General features: G+C 45.0%; 3 protein-coding genes across 9 annotated transcripts; all 3 read right to left on the minus strand.

The window, feature by feature from the left end:
- Positions 1-78: 78 nt before the first annotated feature.
- Positions 79-2,454, minus strand: s100t (S100 calcium binding protein T). Its single transcript, XM_037075734.1, has 3 exons — positions 2,383-2,454; positions 1,330-1,492; positions 79-1,237 (listed from the first exon to the last, which is right to left on the minus strand). Exons 2-3 carry the CDS (start codon positions 1,489-1,491, stop codon positions 1,073-1,075), a joined length of 327 nt encoding a protein of 108 aa, XP_036931629.1. The 5' UTR covers position 1,492; positions 2,383-2,454; the 3' UTR covers positions 79-1,072.
- Positions 2,455-5,338: 2,884 nt separating this feature from the next.
- si:ch211-105c13.3 (uncharacterized protein LOC325758 homolog) lies at positions 5,339-16,025 on the minus strand. 2 transcript variants are annotated; one of them, XM_037075489.1, is made up of 3 exons: positions 16,002-16,025; positions 6,001-6,122; positions 5,339-5,867 (listed from the first exon to the last, which is right to left on the minus strand). In XM_037075489.1, exons 2-3 carry the CDS (start codon positions 6,118-6,120, stop codon positions 5,697-5,699), a joined length of 291 nt encoding a protein of 96 aa, XP_036931384.1. In that variant the 5' UTR covers positions 6,121-6,122; positions 16,002-16,025; the 3' UTR covers positions 5,339-5,696. The 2 variants fall into 2 exon arrangements, with proteins under 2 accessions (XP_036931384.1, XP_036931383.1); XM_037075488.1 differs by lacking the exon at positions 16,002-16,025 and adding an exon at positions 13,146-13,307.
- LOC119006602 (protein S100-A11-like) lies at positions 13,744-17,133 on the minus strand. Of its 6 annotated transcripts, XM_037075483.1 has the most exons (4): positions 16,955-17,118; positions 16,002-16,159; positions 14,183-14,349; positions 13,744-13,937 (listed from the first exon to the last, which is right to left on the minus strand). In XM_037075483.1, the coding sequence occupies exons 1-3, from the start codon at positions 17,001-17,003 to the stop codon at positions 14,215-14,217; spliced, it is 342 nt and encodes a 113-aa protein (XP_036931378.1). In that variant the 5' UTR covers positions 17,004-17,118; the 3' UTR covers positions 13,744-13,937; positions 14,183-14,214. The 6 variants fall into 6 exon arrangements, with proteins under 6 accessions (XP_036931378.1, XP_036931380.1, XP_036931377.1 ...); XM_037075485.1 differs by lacking the exon at positions 14,183-14,349 and having other exon boundaries at positions 16,955-17,133; XM_037075482.1 differs by lacking the exon at positions 13,744-13,937 and having other exon boundaries at positions 13,939-14,349; positions 16,955-17,115.
- Positions 17,134-18,035: the final 902 nt, after the last annotated feature.

Consider the following 18,035-nt stretch of genomic DNA (forward strand, 5'->3'; position numbering starts at 1 on the left):
ATGTCTGCGTGGCGTGGTTTTTTTTTGTTTGTTTGTTTGTTTTAACTCTCTCTCTCTCTCTCTCTCTCTCTCTCTCTCTCTCTCTTTCACACACACACACGCACCTTATCTGTAAATTACTGTATTACCCCGAACTTCCCATTAATCTTACGCCACAGGATGGAGCCAAAAGAAAGAAACGTTTCCTGGCTTTCTAATATTGAGGTTGGAAACTTCCTCTCACACACAGGCACACACACACACTTTGGCTCTGCACTTTTTTTTTTTTTCTAGGAAGCTTTTAAACAATCGTGGGTGTAGGGCCCAGGCAAGGTCGCTTCAAGTTCTCATCATTCTGTCGTAAAAACAAAAAACAAAAAACTGGAATGTGTGTAGAGTCAGTACCTGCTCATGCTCACCTTGTGAGGGAGCAGCATGATGAACTTGAACGCACCACGACATGCCGGAGACTTAAGTACTACCTCTCACACTGTGTGTTTCATTAATAAAACAGAGAAATCCCCATGCCGGTGATTGGCGGGTCTATCTGTGATTTACATCCATCCGCTGCCGGAATAAAAGTGCTGCAGCAGCGTGCAAAACAATTTATAGGTAATGCAATAATCCTCTGCCAGAGTTGAGCTGAGGGGGCCACGTGCTGCCCCCTGGTGCCCGCAGTGCGCTCCTGCTCACCATCTCTGCTGTTAGAGAGTGCAGCCGACACTGTGTTGTATTGAGTAAAGGTCACTTTTATTCTTTCCAGGGAGAAATTCCTTCACTTGAATGTGTTACAAAATAACACTTGAGGAAAAAGAAACAGAGGTACATTCACATGTTTTAACAATGACAGCTGCTGAAAATGATCTTAAAATCTCTCCAGATTTTTCACATAGTAGTAAACACAGTTTGCAGTGGATTGACTGGACAAATACAGAAACACCCAACATTCACTGTGACTATTTGACGTGTGTGTGTGCGTGTGTGAGTATTTGTCCATGACAGGATTTCCTTCTTCTTCTCTCCTGCCTTTTCTAAACTGTTTCCTCCCTGGAGCGTGCGAGTTTTGCGGTGTGGACTCGTGCCAAGGACGGGTTCACTTCTTCTTCTCCGGCTTGTCGTTGTACTCCAGGAAGAAGTCGTTACAGGCCACAGTGAGAGCGCCGACCAGGATGATGAACTCGGTGAAATCTACCTCCCCGTCGTTGTTGGAATCCAGGTCTCCCATCACCTTGTCCACTGCCTCCTTATCCTGGGCGTTCTGCATGTGTGAGGATTAAAAAAGATAAAGGCCGGATCTATTTTATAAAACATATGTGTGATGTGTGCACCTCGTTGAATAGATCTCCTTACCCCCAGGTAGTTGCCAAGCTCTGCGGTGAGCATCTCCTTGAGCTCGGCCCTGCTCAGTGTGTATTTGTCACCCTCGTTTCCAGAGTACTTGTGGAAGGTCTGGATCATGAGCTGCATGGCGTTCTCCAGGGTGGAGGCGTTCTCTGAGTTGGGCAAAGACATTCTGGAAAGGGACAGAAGGAGAAGATGAAGGTTGGGAAGAGAAGAGCAGAAAGTCCACGTCAGGACTCCTGCAAAAACCGGCTTCCCAGAGCATGCATCCCTTTCCTGCACGAAAATGCCTGAACTGTCTTTTTCTGATTGGCTGACAGACAGACAGATGCAATGCTACCAGCAGGCTAACTTGAAACTGATCTTCTCTGCTCTGCCAGAGTCTGAAACCCTGCACAGTATCCTCATCAGGAGTGTTTCCTCCTCCTGCCAGCGGACCTGATAAGATTTTGCTGCAGATAAACTGATCCTCAATCTGTTTGTTGCCCTGCCCCATCGAGCGGACCTCTGGGAGTCAGGGCATACTCAGCAGCCGGACATGTGAGCCAGCTGATAAGAGTGAAACTCTAAGCTGGTCAATCAGCCCAACCAGTGCAGGAGATGTAACCAGGACATACAGAGGCAACCCGATCGCGCTTTTACTTTAGCTCGAAGGCCGGATGGCAGAAAACACCAGAGACAGGTGTAAGTCCTTGCCTTTCTTGAACCTGCATCACCTCTGACCTGTGAAGGCTTTTCTTAACTGTCAGTCACGCTTTACACCGGTTTCTCCTGGTGGAGGCAACCATCCAAATTCTCACAAATCGGTGGCAAAGAAAACGATCGAGAAGACATTTTTGTTTGGCTTTGTTCGACATGAATGAAGGTGGCATTACTTCTCAGTGAAAAAGATAGAAAGCTATGCCTGTTGTCCTTGTTCCAACAGGGGAGTCCACCTACAGACAACAGTAGCTGCACCCCTAGAAATATACTTTTTAGAGTCTTAGAGTCTTAGAGTCAAAACAGTGAGAAACAAGCTGCGAGAAATGCAGAGACACAGGTGTCCCCTGCATCACGTCTTACCTGAGTCGGAGGATGAGTGCTGGCCTGCTGCTCAAGTGCAAAGAGAGAAGACAACAGCGAACTGATGAGGAGGATGAGCAGGACAACGTCTTAAATACATCCCTCACTCCACCCATCCCACTCACCCCTTCCTCCTCGGTCCCTCCTTCCACCTGTTGCTCCTCTCCTCCTTGCCACCCCCCTCATCCCCCCCCCCCTCCTTCTCTGTTTACGCATCAGACACCTGTTGTCCGCTCAATGGACTCATGAAGGATCCACCTGCTCCCCCCATCGCTCCCTCAGACAGAGATGACAACTACAGCAAGCAAGTAAACTGAAGAAAAGTGCCCATAATGTGACAACAGTGCACCTGCGCAGATGCTCATGTGAACTTTAAACATGCTTGTGTGATTCTCAGATATTACAAAGTGTAATTAGTGAGCCTGACAGACACGGGATTAGTCTCAAGACATCAGAGTCTGATGAGCTCAACACACTGGTCGTGACGTATCGCTCACTATGCTACGCCTCGCCTCTCTTGACAGTGGATTATCCTGCCGCCCTGTTGTGCAACCATTTCGTTCTGCATGTCAAAACAAAGGAAAGGCTGGCGGGGGAGTGCTAAAATAAATACTGCACCGAGACTACGATGAATCCCTTGATAAACCTTCCAAAATGTGTCTGGGTTTAGGCGGCAAACAGTGTGAGTTGTTTACTGCAGGAGATTGGGTGGGATGGGAGGGTGGTGGGGGGGGGGGGTCATGCCAGATACAGTATCCGGAGGATTAGTGTAGCACCGATGAATGGAGCCATCACACCTGGCAGCCATGCAGAGAAATCCCCATACAAAGTCTTTGTAAAACACACACAAAGGCAGACATGCTAATACGAGGACACACACACACACACACACACACACACACACACACACACTTTCACACACTCCTTCACACCTGAAGCACCAAAACACTCTGGATGCACAAAACACACGAAAAAGGAAAAAAAACAGGAGGAATTAGCAGAAATGCTTATAGTTCATGCAAACAGTTCATTGATCCGTCAGACTTAAAGGTGCATGCCGTTACGTTTGTTACATTGCTTTTACATTTAATGTTCTTATATTGTTTATATGTGGCAGACCCTGCCATCTTTTTAGCTTCAAAAATTATCCTTCATCCTTTTTTTTTTCGTCTGAGCACATTTTGTTCATCCAGTTACAGAAAAAAAAAAAAAAATTGAGGGTGTGAATAAAAAAAATTTGGAGTTTTAAATTTCTTCTCCAAAACTACATGGTGCCCCTTTAAAGCAGTGTAATGGATGCAGCGAGAGCCAAACAGCTCGGAAAGAAAAGGGTGCACATAGAAATCAGGCACACTTGAATGAATGATCTCGAGAAAGAAAACAACATCGACAAAGATGCACAAACGGCATCGGCGTCATTACATGTATGTTTGAATTCCTAAGTGTGTTTCCTTCTCTGCGGTATTTCGTGTCAGCACCGTGTGCATGCGCCATATGTGTGTATGTATAGTGTTGCAGAATGGAGGATGGAGCACAATGGGAAGCGCATGCTGTATGTCAGGATCTGGTTGCAATAGTTGATGCATATAAAGGCGGCTGAGCTTCACTAGTCAGGGATGTCACAGCTATATTTAGCAAGTGTTGCTGGTAGCTGTGGAGGGAGCAGATATCATTGCAGAGGAGCCTGTGGGACAATGTCAAAGCATATCAGGGAAACCACTGTACACATACTGTATTTCAGTGGGCCTCCCTGAAGGATTCGTGATCAAATCTGTTTCTGTTTCATTACCAGAGGTTAGATTGGATGGCAAATCATGAGGCTTTACATACATTTAGAGTACGTGACTAAGTGTACAAACACAATGACCAATGACCTGACAAAGGGGCCCTCCTTCCTTCCTTCCTTCCACCAACTTTAATGGTACTATATATATGGAAATATGGGTGAATGATAGAATAGTGAAAAAAAAAATATGCACATATAAATAACACGAAGGGTCCCTGGGCTGGTGTGGACTCCGCAAGCCTCTTCTGCTCCAGCAGCATGCTGGGCTTTCAGTGGGGTTGAGGTCAGGTGACGGTGGAGGAAAGACCAAAGGAGCCAGGACTCCTCAGTCTTCTTTGGTCCTCACATAGTTCTTGCAAAGCTTTGAGGGGTGTTTGGGCTCATTATCCTGCTGCAGTATGGCGCCTTCTCCACAAAGATCAAACAAGATGTGTCTGAAGAGTCTCTGAGGAGTGGAGCGATGCTTCTCCTCAGTCAGCAGGGGGGGGTCAATTCTGTTCAGGTGTCCAAAACACCCCCTTTATTCTCTCTCCTGTTTGTCTCCTTACATACTGCGCTCTGTTATTGCCATACATCTCTCATTTGGATTCATCAGTAATAAGGACTGATGTCCAGTCATCCACTGCGAGATTCTGGTGTTTCTTTGCCCACCTCGAGCGTTTCAGGCTTGGTTTCCTCTCCTAAGTGGTGGTTTAGACGACTCTGAGACGACTACAAGACAGCTTTATTTTGACAAGACTTCTGCTGATAGAAAACTTACGTTGTTCATTTAGCAAATTCTGTGAATCTGTGATGTAGTTGCGTTTCTATCACTCGGGAAACTTGATGTATTGATTCACTGAGGGTGTGGTCACTTTGGGTTTACCTGATTGTTCAGGCTGAGAAATCCAATAACAATTGGACTTAATATCTATCCTCCACTATCCCCAAATACTCTGATTATTTCCAGGGTTTGGTATCAGATTTTTGTACCCCACTGTATAAACAAGACCTCAGTTATAAGTTTCTGCCAACTGCCAAAGGAAACGAATATTAATGGTGAGAACATTTGTATACAATCATCAAGTCTCCCAGAAAAATTTTAATGGAAGTCAATGGGTAGCAGTACTACAAATCTTATAGGAAAATGCAACTTAGTTTGGAGGTAATTAAAAACAACTCACCAAATAGTTTTTTTTTTTTTATCATATAAAGCTTTTATTTTGAAAATACAGTAAGCATCTTTTGTATAATTGGTACTAAAAAAGACACTCCCAGCTCAGAGTCCTTCAATATGTCCTTGACAGAGGAGATCAATAAATTGAGAAAAAAACAAACAAACAAAAACAGGTTGATCTGGACAGACAGGTGTAGTTTAGAACTGTATACAGCTGGTTGATTAACTGTATGAAAATGATTATGGACTGCTGTAAAAAAACAAAACAAAACAAATGCATATATGATTCTGCTCATTTGGAAATGAGAAGAGATGTGTAAAAAAAAAACAAAAATGGCCGTTCATTTGTTGATCAACTAAACACTGCAGCATCTACGAAGCATCTGCGTTGGAGCCACTGTTGGTCTGGCCGTGCAGCTTGTCACTCATGGAGTTGGCCAAGTAGCCAATCAGAGTGAGGTATTCCTGGAAGCTGACCTTTCCGTCATTGTTCTCATCCAGCCCTCGCTGCATCTCCGCAACGGCGGAGGCGCTTTTAGTATCCTGAACACAAATGGGTACACAGAGGCAGACGGGAGGAAATGTCAGTGTTAATATGGTAAAATAAAAAACATTCCAACGTACTGATGGATTATTTGTTCACAGCGTAGCAGCAAAAAGCCACACAGTTCCGTACCTCCATGATGTTGCCAAGATTTTTAGACACCAGTTTCTGGAAGGATTTGCTGCTCAGGCCATCCTTCCCCCTGGAAGAACCGAGATATGTGGTCACCAACGTCTTAATTGCTGACTCCATATCTAAATAGAGAGAGAGACAAAAAGCCAAAAGGAGAATTCATTGTAGGAAGAGGCAAGGACAGATACGGCTAATCTTAGGCACTCAGACATCATGCCATAGGGAACAGTTGCCGTGAATTTTATTAATATCAAAAGACATTTGCATCGGGTCTTGGGGTGGATGAAAGCCTTATTTCAGTTACTGAGAGCACTGTCGCAGAAGAGAGAACATCTTAACCTTGGAGTGCTTGTGTGGGATACTCTGTTCAGTCATATCATATTATTATGCATTGTATCACTTCATTTAATATGTGTGATATGACTGGAAGCAGACTGACATGAAAAGCATTAAGGAGTCAACCTTTTTAAATTTAACAAAACATATTTAATTAAATAATACATCTGCAGAGTTTGTAGAAAGGTGCAGAATCATCTTGTCATTAAAAACAACATTTCTGAAATGTTTACCGGGTTAGTGGCTGCCAGAGGAGGCAGCTGAGTCAAATAAGAGCAGTGTTGTGACGTGAATGCAATGGAGGGGGCGACACGGAACATCACATTTAGTCGGTGAACATTATCAATAACACCTTCCAGTTAAAGGTCCGGAGTGTCATGGTTTAGTAGCAGGTCACCACCATAAACTGCAAATACCTGCTCGTCTCTCTCACCCTCCCCTCCCCACTAAAAACACTACAGGACCTTTCTACTGTTTGACTTTCCTGTAGAAACACGGCGACACAACATGGCAGATTCTTTATGTATACATTAAAGGCTAATTCTAAGGTAACTAATACACAAATCTGAGTTTCAGGTGATTAGACAATAAAGAAAACATAATTCAGAATGTTATATTTCCCCTGCATACTACACACTGGACCTTTAAGTCAAAAACCACCCTATTCTGCAAATAAAGCAAACTTTAAGCCATAAATGTGCTGCACTAAAGTACATATGTAGTTTTTTGTGATTGTATTTGTGATTTGATATGTTCCCTGAACATCAGGATGTGAGAAAGGTGAGACACAGGAGTGATGTCAGCATAGAAGAGGAGGAGAGGACATGGGGGGGTAGCCTGGAGGCTCTCCGAGGTAAACAGAGCGAGAGAGAAAGAGGGAGTGATGGAAGGTTGAAGAGGAGGGGAGTCTCTGAGGTAAACACAATGGGAGCTGTGATCTCTGACGGTGGACATCTGATCCCCAGAAGCCAGCGGGAGGCCGCAGGTTCAGATTACTGCCTGCTGCCCGTCTGCTGCAGCACACTTCCCCTCACACTGCGGGAATACTCTGCACACACTGTGCTCAAGCATGAGCTGACAAAGCGGTGGATTAAAACTAGCCGGAAACAGTTAACGCCGCCTGTTATTGACTCTAAATCCTCTGCTGAACATCTGAGATGGGCAGCTCTCGGTTCATTTCGCTCACACGCTCATTGCCAGTTGGACCTTGCATGCGGGAAGGACAGAGGCAAGACGAGCACACGTTTATGCTCTCGCTGGATGTCAGTCTAGCAGTGAAACAAAAGCTTACTGCATGCTTATTTTACACATATTATGGTGAACTTGTCAACACTAGAGAAGTGACAAAGTTCACCTCTCCAATTAAGAACCCTTAAGATCAGGTGTAAATAACGAGAACTAATGATGGCTGAATTCCCTCCAGCAGATCCAGTTTCAGGGTTGTGGTAGTGTCGATGCTGCCACACTGTCACAACTTACTGGGACACACGAACAGAGCCGCCGTTAATGACATTAGCAACACCTGTGCTTTTCTGACACGTGTGCTGTGACACTGGCCTGCTGTCTCACAATGCACAAATGAGACAGAGGAGCTTCTCACAGCTGCAGAAAATGTAAACTAATATCAATTATGGATGACGGTGGAGCTCCACCAAGATGTCAGCTGTGTCCTAATTCCAAACGACACGATAACTCACTGTCGACTCTTCTTTTGAATGCGCTGCTAGTGCACGCTCTTGCTCCCACGATGCACCAGCTGCAAAACATTAAAACTTAACGTGGAAGGTCATAAAGCAAGCCCAGAAACAACTCAGAAAACAAAACAACAGACAGCTAATAAAGCCTACATTTACGTTTATTTGTCATGTCTAGTCCGTAGGGACACGCCCAGTTCGATTGGGATCCATCATCATCATCTGTATTCTTTGTGAACTAACTTCAAAAACAGTACACGTTACGTTGTCTATTTAGGATACTCTGTATACTATCAGTATGTAGTATGGGACTGGGACACAGTGTTCAGTCAGTTCATATCGGTACAAAAATGTAGTCTGATTATTTCTTGCATGCCTGAGAGTGCAGCAGGTTTATAGATCATTTACAGAAGTGAAAATATTTAAGTGTCATCAAGATAATGTATTTTTACAGTAATATTATTTAAAAGTAAAGTAGTTTAATATATTGTAGCTGATGATTCCGTTAATGGCAACTGGCTTGTAAAACTGTAGACTATAAAATGACTGTTTGGTGCGCGCTGTTTATTTTCTCATCTGGAAATGAGACGCAGAACATGTTCGCGGTACGGCACCGGTACGTGTGCAGCCTCACGTATCCGGACATAACTCAGCCCACAGAACAAAACCCCTGCAGCCCTCTGCCGTCTCCACGGACAACATTTCAAACGGCTTCTGCTCAAAGAAAATAAAGAGGCCCCGGATAAACGCCGCAGAGACCCAGATGAGTGTCTTGGCAGTGTGTGCCGTTGAGGCCTGGCTGCAGGATCTCCAGCGCTGTGTTGGAAACTACCGGGGGGGCGGCGGGGTAATGACGGCGGCTGCCCCTGGCGATGTTGTTAGAGTAACTGTAGAAGCCGGTAAATCTCCCATCTGACACAGATGTCACACCTCAGCGCTCGCACCGTGCACCTACACTAACCTACACACACACACACACACATGCACGGACATGCAGTACATATAGACAGACAGCGAGATAAGGAGAGAGGGACGCATATCTGAAGGAGGACACCAATTAGGGACTTCTGTTGCATTAACCTAATTAGTGGGTGAGTGAGAGCAGGCACCCATACCCTGGATTCTGTTTCATGTCTCCCTGCCATGCCAGCACACACACACACACACACACACACACACACACACACACACACACACACACAGGTGAACGCACAACTCTTTCCTACACGCTGGAGAGCATCTGTCATCAGCATGCTGTTCATTATTATTTAATGGGTCACTATAATTGTCCCCACACCTTCCTAACACCCCGTGCAAGACGAACAGCAGCGCGGGAGCGGACGGACCCCCAGCACGTGTTCGCCGCTGTACGTGGGCCATACATCAAAATGCCCGACGGGGCCACCATCCATTAGCATCTCTTCGGAGCGTAATGAGATGAACATGAAACCCGAGTAGGCCTCGGTCAGAACCGGAGCCATCGGGACCGCAGAATTACAAATGGGTAGAAAAGGGACATGCAGTTTGTCTGATAAGAAGCCAGAGGTTGCCCGAGTGCATCTCCCCGCATGTCTCTCTCTCTGAGCCAGGACATGTGCTCTGCTCAGACTCGCAGCGTGGAGTCGCCGATCGGCATAACTCGAGTGTAATGAATGCCTGTGTGGAGGCCCCGGCGCATTGTCTCATTTGCCTTTTTCTGCTCCCATGTTGTGGCTTTTTTTTTTTTTTACTGGAATGTTTGCACCGCAGACACGCTAGTTTCAGTGATTCCAAACCTAATTTGTGTCTCGGGACCGTTTCTAAATAAAGAAACGTCTCTCCGGCTGAATGTGCAGATGGAATACGGAAGAAGCTGGAGAGAAACAACAACAACACACACAAATGTTCCCAGTCCCGACTGGTAACGTTTTTTGTGTTATCTTTTTACCTTGTGAGTCTGTGTGTGTTTGTGGGTATGTGTCATCATGGCAAAAATGTAGTTCCGGAGACACTCATTGTGGCGCAGTAATGCTTTCAGTTGTGATTTCTGGCACGTCGATAACATTCCAACCATGCACAGACATGGTGGCGAAACTTTACAGGTGTGTGGCTGACATCAAAATGGAGGTGGGGTTCAAAGATAGGTGTGGTCGGAAGAAGCAGAAACGTTACGACAGGCAAACCACTTTTTGAATATAGGTCCTTAAAGCCGGAGATGGCAGATGTGTGACACGTGTCCCGCCCCCAACATCTACTTTAATACAGCCGAACCGGGTAACATCATCAATCGTTCAACCCATTTGGTGCAGACTCGTAGAGGGTACGGACAAGCTAATGCGCAGGATTACCACGAGGGAGAGGTTTTTAAACATCCAGACGTTAAACCTGTGTTTGCTGAAGTGCTCTGGTGGGATGAGCCCACAAGTTTTGAATCTCCTTTTAATTAGTGATTCTATAGGTACAGTTCTATGTCCTCCTGACAGTTGAAGGTGCAGTTATGGCTCTCTCCCCGTTCTTACAGGTATAGGCCTGGTCTTGTTAGCCTGAATATTTTGCCAAGATGGCTTCCTCATAGCAAGACTCGCCTAAAAAGGACCTTGAGGTGTTGGGGGTGTAGGACGCACAGAAGGGGCCTTTTCTCCCCACCACCCCTAAGCCCCTCAATTTAGGCCTAGTCCACACAAACCAAAACAGTATTTTTTCCCCCGTCTTCCTTGGCATCGTTTCAAAAATATTTGCGTCCAAATGGATCCACTGAAAATGACTCAAACGCTGTAGTTCATATTTCAAGCCTATAGGTGGCACTTGAAATTCACCAGAAGAAACGGAGAAGAGACGGAGCATGCACCTTAAGCTCGCACGGTGGATACAAACAGACAGTAGACGGAGAAACCGAACACAAGAAGATGAAGACTAAAATGGCTCATGCAAGGAAACCAGAATCGTTTGTGTAGACCGTTAATGAGGTCGAACTGCTGCTGCGACTCACACTCACACTCAAGAGAGGCTCAATATCTTCTACGGCACGAACACAAGCATCTAGTCCGCCGTTGTTGTTGTCATTATGAGACATCACAGGGTTTAAGAGGTCGAAGGCTAGAGGTCGCGGGGTGGGGCGGCGGCATCATCGATACGCAAAATATGCAGATTCGCTGTCCACACGAGAACGCAAGGCCAGCGTTTTCAGATTCTTCCACCCTGGGACCCGGTTTCAAAAAAGGATCCATGTGGACGATCGGCCAAAACGATGCACAACATGTGCATTTACACAAAAGGGCGTTTCCATGTGGACGGCCCCTAAATGAAGGCTGAGACGGGAGAAGGCCGTGGTCCGACCCACGAGCACTGACTACTCACATAATAATGTTCCACTTGACTGTTGAGTGTTTATTCTGCAATATTGTTTTCCTGAGCTTCCTGCTTTTGCTTGACTTGTCAAAGCACTTTGTAAACTCAGTTTTTAAAGGTGATATATAGGTAAAGTTTAGTATTATTATAGTTACAATGTCGTAAGGCTACTGAGAACTCTTAGGTTGGAGAGTCATCATGTCGCCGGGTGTCTGGGCCGGCTGGTGGGATCTCAAGATGGCATCTCATATTCTGCTGACGTTATTTCTGGCAATCCTTCAAACACATCTTGCTGCCCCCTCAGAGATCCTCATCCCTAAAAAACGACTGTGATGGCTGGTTTTAAATTGGATTAATTGAAGGGTTTGCTGTAACCATCGTCGATAAATGGTTGATCGCACATTAGCTGTCAGTCATTTTACTGTCGGCAAACAATGAAATGCTTTATAAACCATTCATTTGGCAGCTGCGAAGGTTTGTAAACATCGGTTGCAACTTTGTCATTCAGATAACGATTTAAGATGAGTTTCACGTAGTTTAATTTTTACGAAGTATTATAAACATCAGCTGCAACTTTACAATTAAAAACTGCTTCACAAATGGTTTAGCATTATCTAGCATTTCATCGTTTGTTAACAGAGACACAATCATAACTAAAGTTTGATTAACGGTGGTGTTTCATGTTAATATGATCAAATATTCTTGGCTTTATCAAACTAGTGCACCATCATTTTGTTGTCTTTGAGCAGGTTTTTTTCTGTGATCTGTGCACTTCATTTTGTCATGTTTTGTCGTCTCCACCGGACCTTCCCTTCGCCAACATGTGTCCCTGCTCAAAGTTCCCACATGCACCACAGTGCAGGTGAACGGTACCTCCCAAACCAAACCAAATAACACCTGACTATTGTGCCGGCCTGTGCTGGGAGTTTCGGTGTTGCAATCAGCTCCCAGCCTCGACAAGTTCAAACCAGTTTGCAGGTTAAGTCACTGGGGGCCACCCAACCCAGCCAGTCCAGAACTTCCTCTCATCTTCCAGTGTTTCCCCCGGACTGACCTCAGACCACACAGGGTCAGTATGTTCTGCTTTTGGCAACCGACAGCCCATGAGCATTGATTAACCCCGCTGACCAATCAGCTGCTCCAACTTGCTGGTGTTGTTTGCGCTGGGTGTGACTGACTCATTTCCTCCATGAGCATGTTACCTGTCATCGCCCAGGTCGCTATTTCTCCTGCGCGTCACTGATTACACCAGGTCGAAGCTACCCGAGTCTCGCTACCGGAGTCTTATCATAACGTGAATAATTCAGACTGATAAGAGCCAGAAGAAAAAAAAAAAAAGAAAAAGAAAGAAAGAAAAAATCCGAGCCATCAGCGGTATGACTGTTTAACGGGGCGCGAAGGGCCTCGGCGCGTAACGCCAAAAGTGGCCACCGCCGTGCGTAACGGAGATGTCAGGGGCTCGTCCCCGTCCACCACATTTACATTCAGCCCGAACTAATCCTGACAACGTGTAGAGCGACCAGAGGCAGGACTGACACGCTGCGAATAAATAAGTTAACTCGAGCCTCGTGTTTCTCTGGAAGTGTAAAAGGGATTGGGGGATCAATTACCAAGGAGGGGGAACCTGATCCCTGCGGCCACCAAGCCGGGTAACGACAACAGAGACGCTCCGCTAATTATGCAAAATTCATGACCACGGTGGAGGAAATAAGCTTAAACTGATCACCTTTTTTTTTTCTTTCTTTCCTGACGAGGACGAGCACACAGGAATGAGAATAAAGCACTCACCGTTAGGACGGGATCACGAAAAGCAAAGAAACTCTTTCAGTGGAAGCTGCTCTTCTTTCTCTCTCACAGATCCTTCTCTCCGGTCTTGAGCAAGATTAAGCTGCAACACATATCTTTTCCGTGATTTAACTTCTCACTCCAGCCAACTTTTTCTCTCTCTCTTTCTCTCTCTCTCTCTCATTGTCATAGGGCGTGTGCCTGGGAGAGGAGGAATGTGGAAAGAGGCGCAGCTTGAGCAACACAAGGCGATTTTTCAGCAACATTTTGGAACAAACATTTCCGCAGTTCAGGGAAAACGAGTCTTTATAACGTGGCTTGATACATATTTTGAGTTTTTATATCGATCTGGGTTTTTTTTATTATTATTTATTTATTTTTTTTATGGCGCATACACTCCCAACATGTTGGGACAGGCGCGCGCTCATGTCTTATAAAGTGCGCGTGTTCAACGCTTTCCCAACAGACAGATGCAGGCAGGCCACACCCTGCAGCCTCACCCACCTCTGCAAAGAATGGAAACACAGTTTTCACTAGAAAGAAAACTTTCAAACAACCTGATAGCCGTGAAGGGCCTGATCAGCAAGAATCACTCATTATGTTGATATTAGTTCTTCACATTTATTTTCAGCTGTGACAGATACAGATCTTGCTCAGCCCGCGCCACACCTCTGTTTGTCTCCCGGATGGAGATGAGAATCAACACCAGGTATGTTTTCCAGGAATTAGATGAGCCAAGAGCACAACACACAGCGCTGACACACATTCTCCGTTTTCAGATGCCTTCGCATAGACCTGTAAGCACAAGCAGCTGTCAGTGTTTGTGTATGCGTGTGTGTGTGTGCTAGGAAACAGGGCTGGTTGGGGTATTTTGCTGAAAGTGTTCAGTAGTGCTCTGTGACAGTGCCAGTTTGGCAATCGCCGGCGATGACAAGGTGAGAAGAAAGCGCAGACTACTGATAAAAACAGAGAATCCAGCAGCAGAAAAAAAAGACGTTAGGGTGTTTTCCACTTGGCTCACAGACAAGTCAGTAACACACATGGCACTGGAACAGTGTATCTGAAGGACGCTCTATTGGCTGAACCCCCCGTGTTTGCTTGCAAGTTGCCCAATCAGCTGCCAGAACTCCAGGAAGTTGAGCTCTCCATCATTGTTCTTGTCCAATGAGCTCATGAGCAGGTCGATGGCAGCGGGGTCGCCAGCGTTCTGCAGGAGAGAATAAAAAGGAACAACTACAAATAGTTGAAAAACAAAAGATAGAGTCGGTGTGGAGCAGGCTGATGTTATTGGTGGAGTGTGTGGGGCGATGAGACAGAGGCAAGCTGACACCACTGGCACGTACACCAGTTAAATAATTCATGCAGCATCAGCAGAGGTGGTTTGGCACAAGGGGTCTACGACTCTGTCGCCATCTAGTGGCCGCTGGGATTATTTCAGCTGCTCACACAGGCAGAAACACATGGAATTTTCCACACTTGGAAAAGGGAGGCTTCCTTTTTTCTTTTTCTTTTTTTCATAGTTTGGGCCTCAGGAACTGCTACTTTCTGCCATTGTGCTCTGGTGAAACATGCAGAGTGCAGACAACACAACCACTAATAGACAAGTGGTCTCTGGAGGCTGGCAACTCCTTCTCTGGGACAAACTCTTTGTTTTTGTGTGCAAAAACCAGCACAACATTAAACGAGGAGTCATATCCTGTTCCAGCGTGAGATACAACTGCTCATTTCTGCTAGGGATCACAGGCAGGAGTGGAGAGAGCCAAACACTCTGAAATAAATACTCTTTTAAAGCTTCGCTGTTATTCGAATCTGAAGTACAGCAACAACCACATGCATTGAAAACTGCCCACGTAAGAGAACAGAAGTAGTCGATTGAAGAGAAGTATGAGTAACAGTTAATTACATGGTCAGAGCAGAGAGGACCAATGTGGCTTCCAGATGATGCCTGTTTCAATATGAGTCTGCGCTTATGACAAAGCTGTTTTGCATGACAAAGAGATTCAGATCAAATTTACAAAATCTTCCTGACTGTCACCACTTTAATTGCAGGTAGTTAAAACATGTAGCTGAGGACAGTGCTTCATCAGATGTCTTATGACAAGGCCGGTGATATTTAATGTTTTTGTTATTGCCGACGATTTCTGTGAGAAGACAAAAAAAAACAATGAGGCGTTGTTCATTTCTGCATTCTTTCATTAATTCCCAGCCCATCTGTGGCTCTTAGCCACAAACGCCTTCATTCCCTCTAAAAGTTAGCCACGGATAAATACTTTTACTCTTAAAAAAGGCTATGTCATTCCCTAAAACAGCTTGGCACTGTAGCCTCAAGCAAATGTTACTCAAAAAGGAGTAATTAGTGGATTTGTTGGGGACTATTCTCAGCTGTGGATTAATGCACATTTGGAGCACAAATGTGTATTTATGGCAGCAAGATGATGTTTTTGCAATCAGCTCAGGATGAACACCAACAACCATGTTCATGGTAATGAAAGACCAACTGTTTGTAATAGTTTTTGGACAAACACTGGATCTGTATGGCACACGCTAATAAGACATCAATCAGTTCAGGGTTGGTTTTGGTCTTTTCATGGGATTTGTTGACAAGAACAAAAGATAAAATATCACAGATTCAAGTGAAAGTATTACCAGTTTAGGAATATATTCAAAGCAGCAAGTGTACACTAAATTTTAATGTAGTTTTTCATCTCTGCAGCCTAAACCAGCATAGCTATGGTCCATTTTAAACCAAAACAGTCAAACAAACAAAATAATAAGTAAATGTTTTAATGGATGTATCAGACCGATAAGTCAACGAAACAAATACGACGACACAACACTCGTGCATCAGTGCATCCTTACCTTGACAAAGTTAGGGAGCTGTGATGTGACCAGTCTGTGGAACTCATCTCTGCTCAGTGTGTCAGAGGAACCATCACTGCCAGCGTACGCCTTGAACTGGGACACCAGCACACTGACAGCAGACTCCATCTTAAGCAAAGCGGCACACGGAGGAGGATCTGCAGACAATAATTCAGAGAAGAAAAATGAGATCAGATTAAGTTGAAGATCAGATATACAGAAGAGAAACACCAGCACTTTTACTGAGACGCAAACCACAGAGACTAACCGACTCAGGTGTGTGTGAGGAAACTGCAAGGATGTGAGTCTACCTGGTCTTTTTCTAGACAACCTCTCCTGGTGAAAAAGTTAAATCGGTCACCAATCCCTCTGTTTTCTTCACACTATTCATTGCACCCAGTAAAAATGTAAACCATGTTTCCCAAACATCACTGACCTTTTTCCATGACATGATGACATTCTCAGATACAAACCCAGCCTTTAACTAGTCTCTGGAAGGAGTAACTGGATGAATCACCTCATTCAGGAAAAACCCCACAGTGACTCAGCCTGACTGAGAGTCAGAGTCAGGGCGGGTCAAAGTTCCTACAATTTTGCAACTGTTTAATGTTTTGCTCGGTACCCGATGGTACATAGCCCCACATATTTCCTTTGCTATGTGTGAGAGGGAAAACTGCTGCAGAGGGCAAAAAAAAAAAAGCGGTAAATCAGGCACAATTATAAAGTCTGTGCTGCAGAAACTTTTGAGAATGAGGCGCTTGGGTTTCACTTTAAAGAAGTTGTATTATTTAAACCCAAGCCCTGACAGGATGTGCACAATTGGCATATTAGGGAGGCAGTTAGTGCTAACAAGCACAATGGCTTCATCATCCAAACATCCCCGCAGCTCTTGTTTTCTTGTCTCAGCTGCATCACACACACACACACACACACACACCTATATCCCCATACACCTGAAACAGCAGTCTTCAGTTCTTCTCCTTCGGTTCCCTCAGCCATCATTGAGGAGGCACAGTGCAGCTACTAACACATGATAAATGGCTTAGAGAGAGGACTGAGAAATCGTATACAGCGGTACAAAAGCATCAGGGTTTTCTTCCACAGGCCGATGCTGCTCGTTGTCAGACGATTAATGACTTGTGATTGATGCTTATCCGCAGGTGTGTGTGTGTGTGTGTGTGTGTCTGAGGATTTGCCGGTCTATATCTCAAAAACATAATTCACACTTCCTGAATCTCTTGATTGCCTTGTGAACCCATTAATCCACAATCTGATCCTGAGAGAAGACGCATTTTCCACTTTAAAGGTTTAATGCAAACACTGCCTCCTTTCTCTCTTTCCGCAGACTTTATTAGGTCGTTAATCATTACGCTGAAGTATGCGGTGGGAATGTAACCCTGCACGAGAGGGAGCCGTATAGATTATATGCGCGTTTCTGTTATTGTGAGTATGACATTAACGCTGGAGCTACAGCAGTGGAGTTTCACATTATAAGGAGGGATGGAGAGTGGAACGGCTTCGCACATGCAGAGATCCACTGTTATTTCTCTGACATCTTGTCTGGATATGCAGTATTTATGTAAAAAGTTTCAATATTTAACCAGCCGGGTGACTCCAGTTTCTACTCTCAAAGAGGCACAATGATCGACTGACAAAACAGAGGCCGGGTGACTGAGTAACGTGAAGTCGTCACAAGTCAATCTCACCCTCTTCCTTTTCTTTTTTGCCTTCTGTGCTGCTTCCATCGGCCGAGTTGTTGTTGCTGCACCCATTCAGATGAATGTAAAAGGAAGGGACAGCCGGAAAAAAGCATCCCTGTGGACAGAGACAGGATGATGTTAACGTCAGCGTGGCAAAGTCAGGAAGAGTTGATTCCTTCAGTAAAGGCACACACAGAGTAAGACATCACTCATGTCGTTATGTGTCCGTCAACAAACAAGTAAATGCATCTTTACAAACAATACATTTAATATTAATATTCAGTGAAACCAAACATCTCACCTTCTTTCTAACCTTGTACATTCATCAAGACTC

Source organism: Acanthopagrus latus, chromosome 17, assembly GCF_904848185.1.
Source record: "Acanthopagrus latus isolate v.2019 chromosome 17, fAcaLat1.1, whole genome shotgun sequence".
Classification (NCBI taxonomy): domain Eukaryota; kingdom Metazoa; phylum Chordata; class Actinopteri; order Spariformes; family Sparidae; genus Acanthopagrus; species Acanthopagrus latus.

Bases quoted from the DNA above. Each gene is read 5' to 3' on its own strand.
- s100t (XM_037075734.1), bottom strand. From the start codon at position 1,491: ATGTCTTTGCCCAACTCAGAGAACGCCTCCACCCTGGAGAACGCCATG. The intron at 1,238-1,329 runs GTAAGGAGATCT...TCACACATGCAG, and splicing joins AGCTTGGCAACTACCTGGGG to AACGCCCAGGATAAGGAGGC.
- si:ch211-105c13.3 (XM_037075489.1), bottom strand. From the start codon at position 6,120: ATGGAGTCAGCAATTAAGACGTTGGTGACCACATATCTCGGTTCTTCC. The intron at 5,868-6,000 runs GTACGGAACTGT...ATTTGTGTTCAG, and splicing joins ATCTTGGCAACATCATGGAG to GATACTAAAAGCGCCTCCGC.
- LOC119006602 (XM_037075483.1), bottom strand. From the start codon at position 17,003: ATGATGGCTGAGGGAACCGAAGGAGAAGAACTGAAGACTGCTGTTTCA. The intron at 16,160-16,954 runs GTGTATGGGGAT...TATTGTCTGCAG, and splicing joins ACTGAAGACTGCTGTTTCAG to ATCCTCCTCCGTGTGCCGCT. The intron at 14,350-16,001 runs GTAAGGATGCAC...TCTCTCCTGCAG, and splicing joins AGCTCCCTAACTTTGTCAAG to AACGCTGGCGACCCCGCTGC.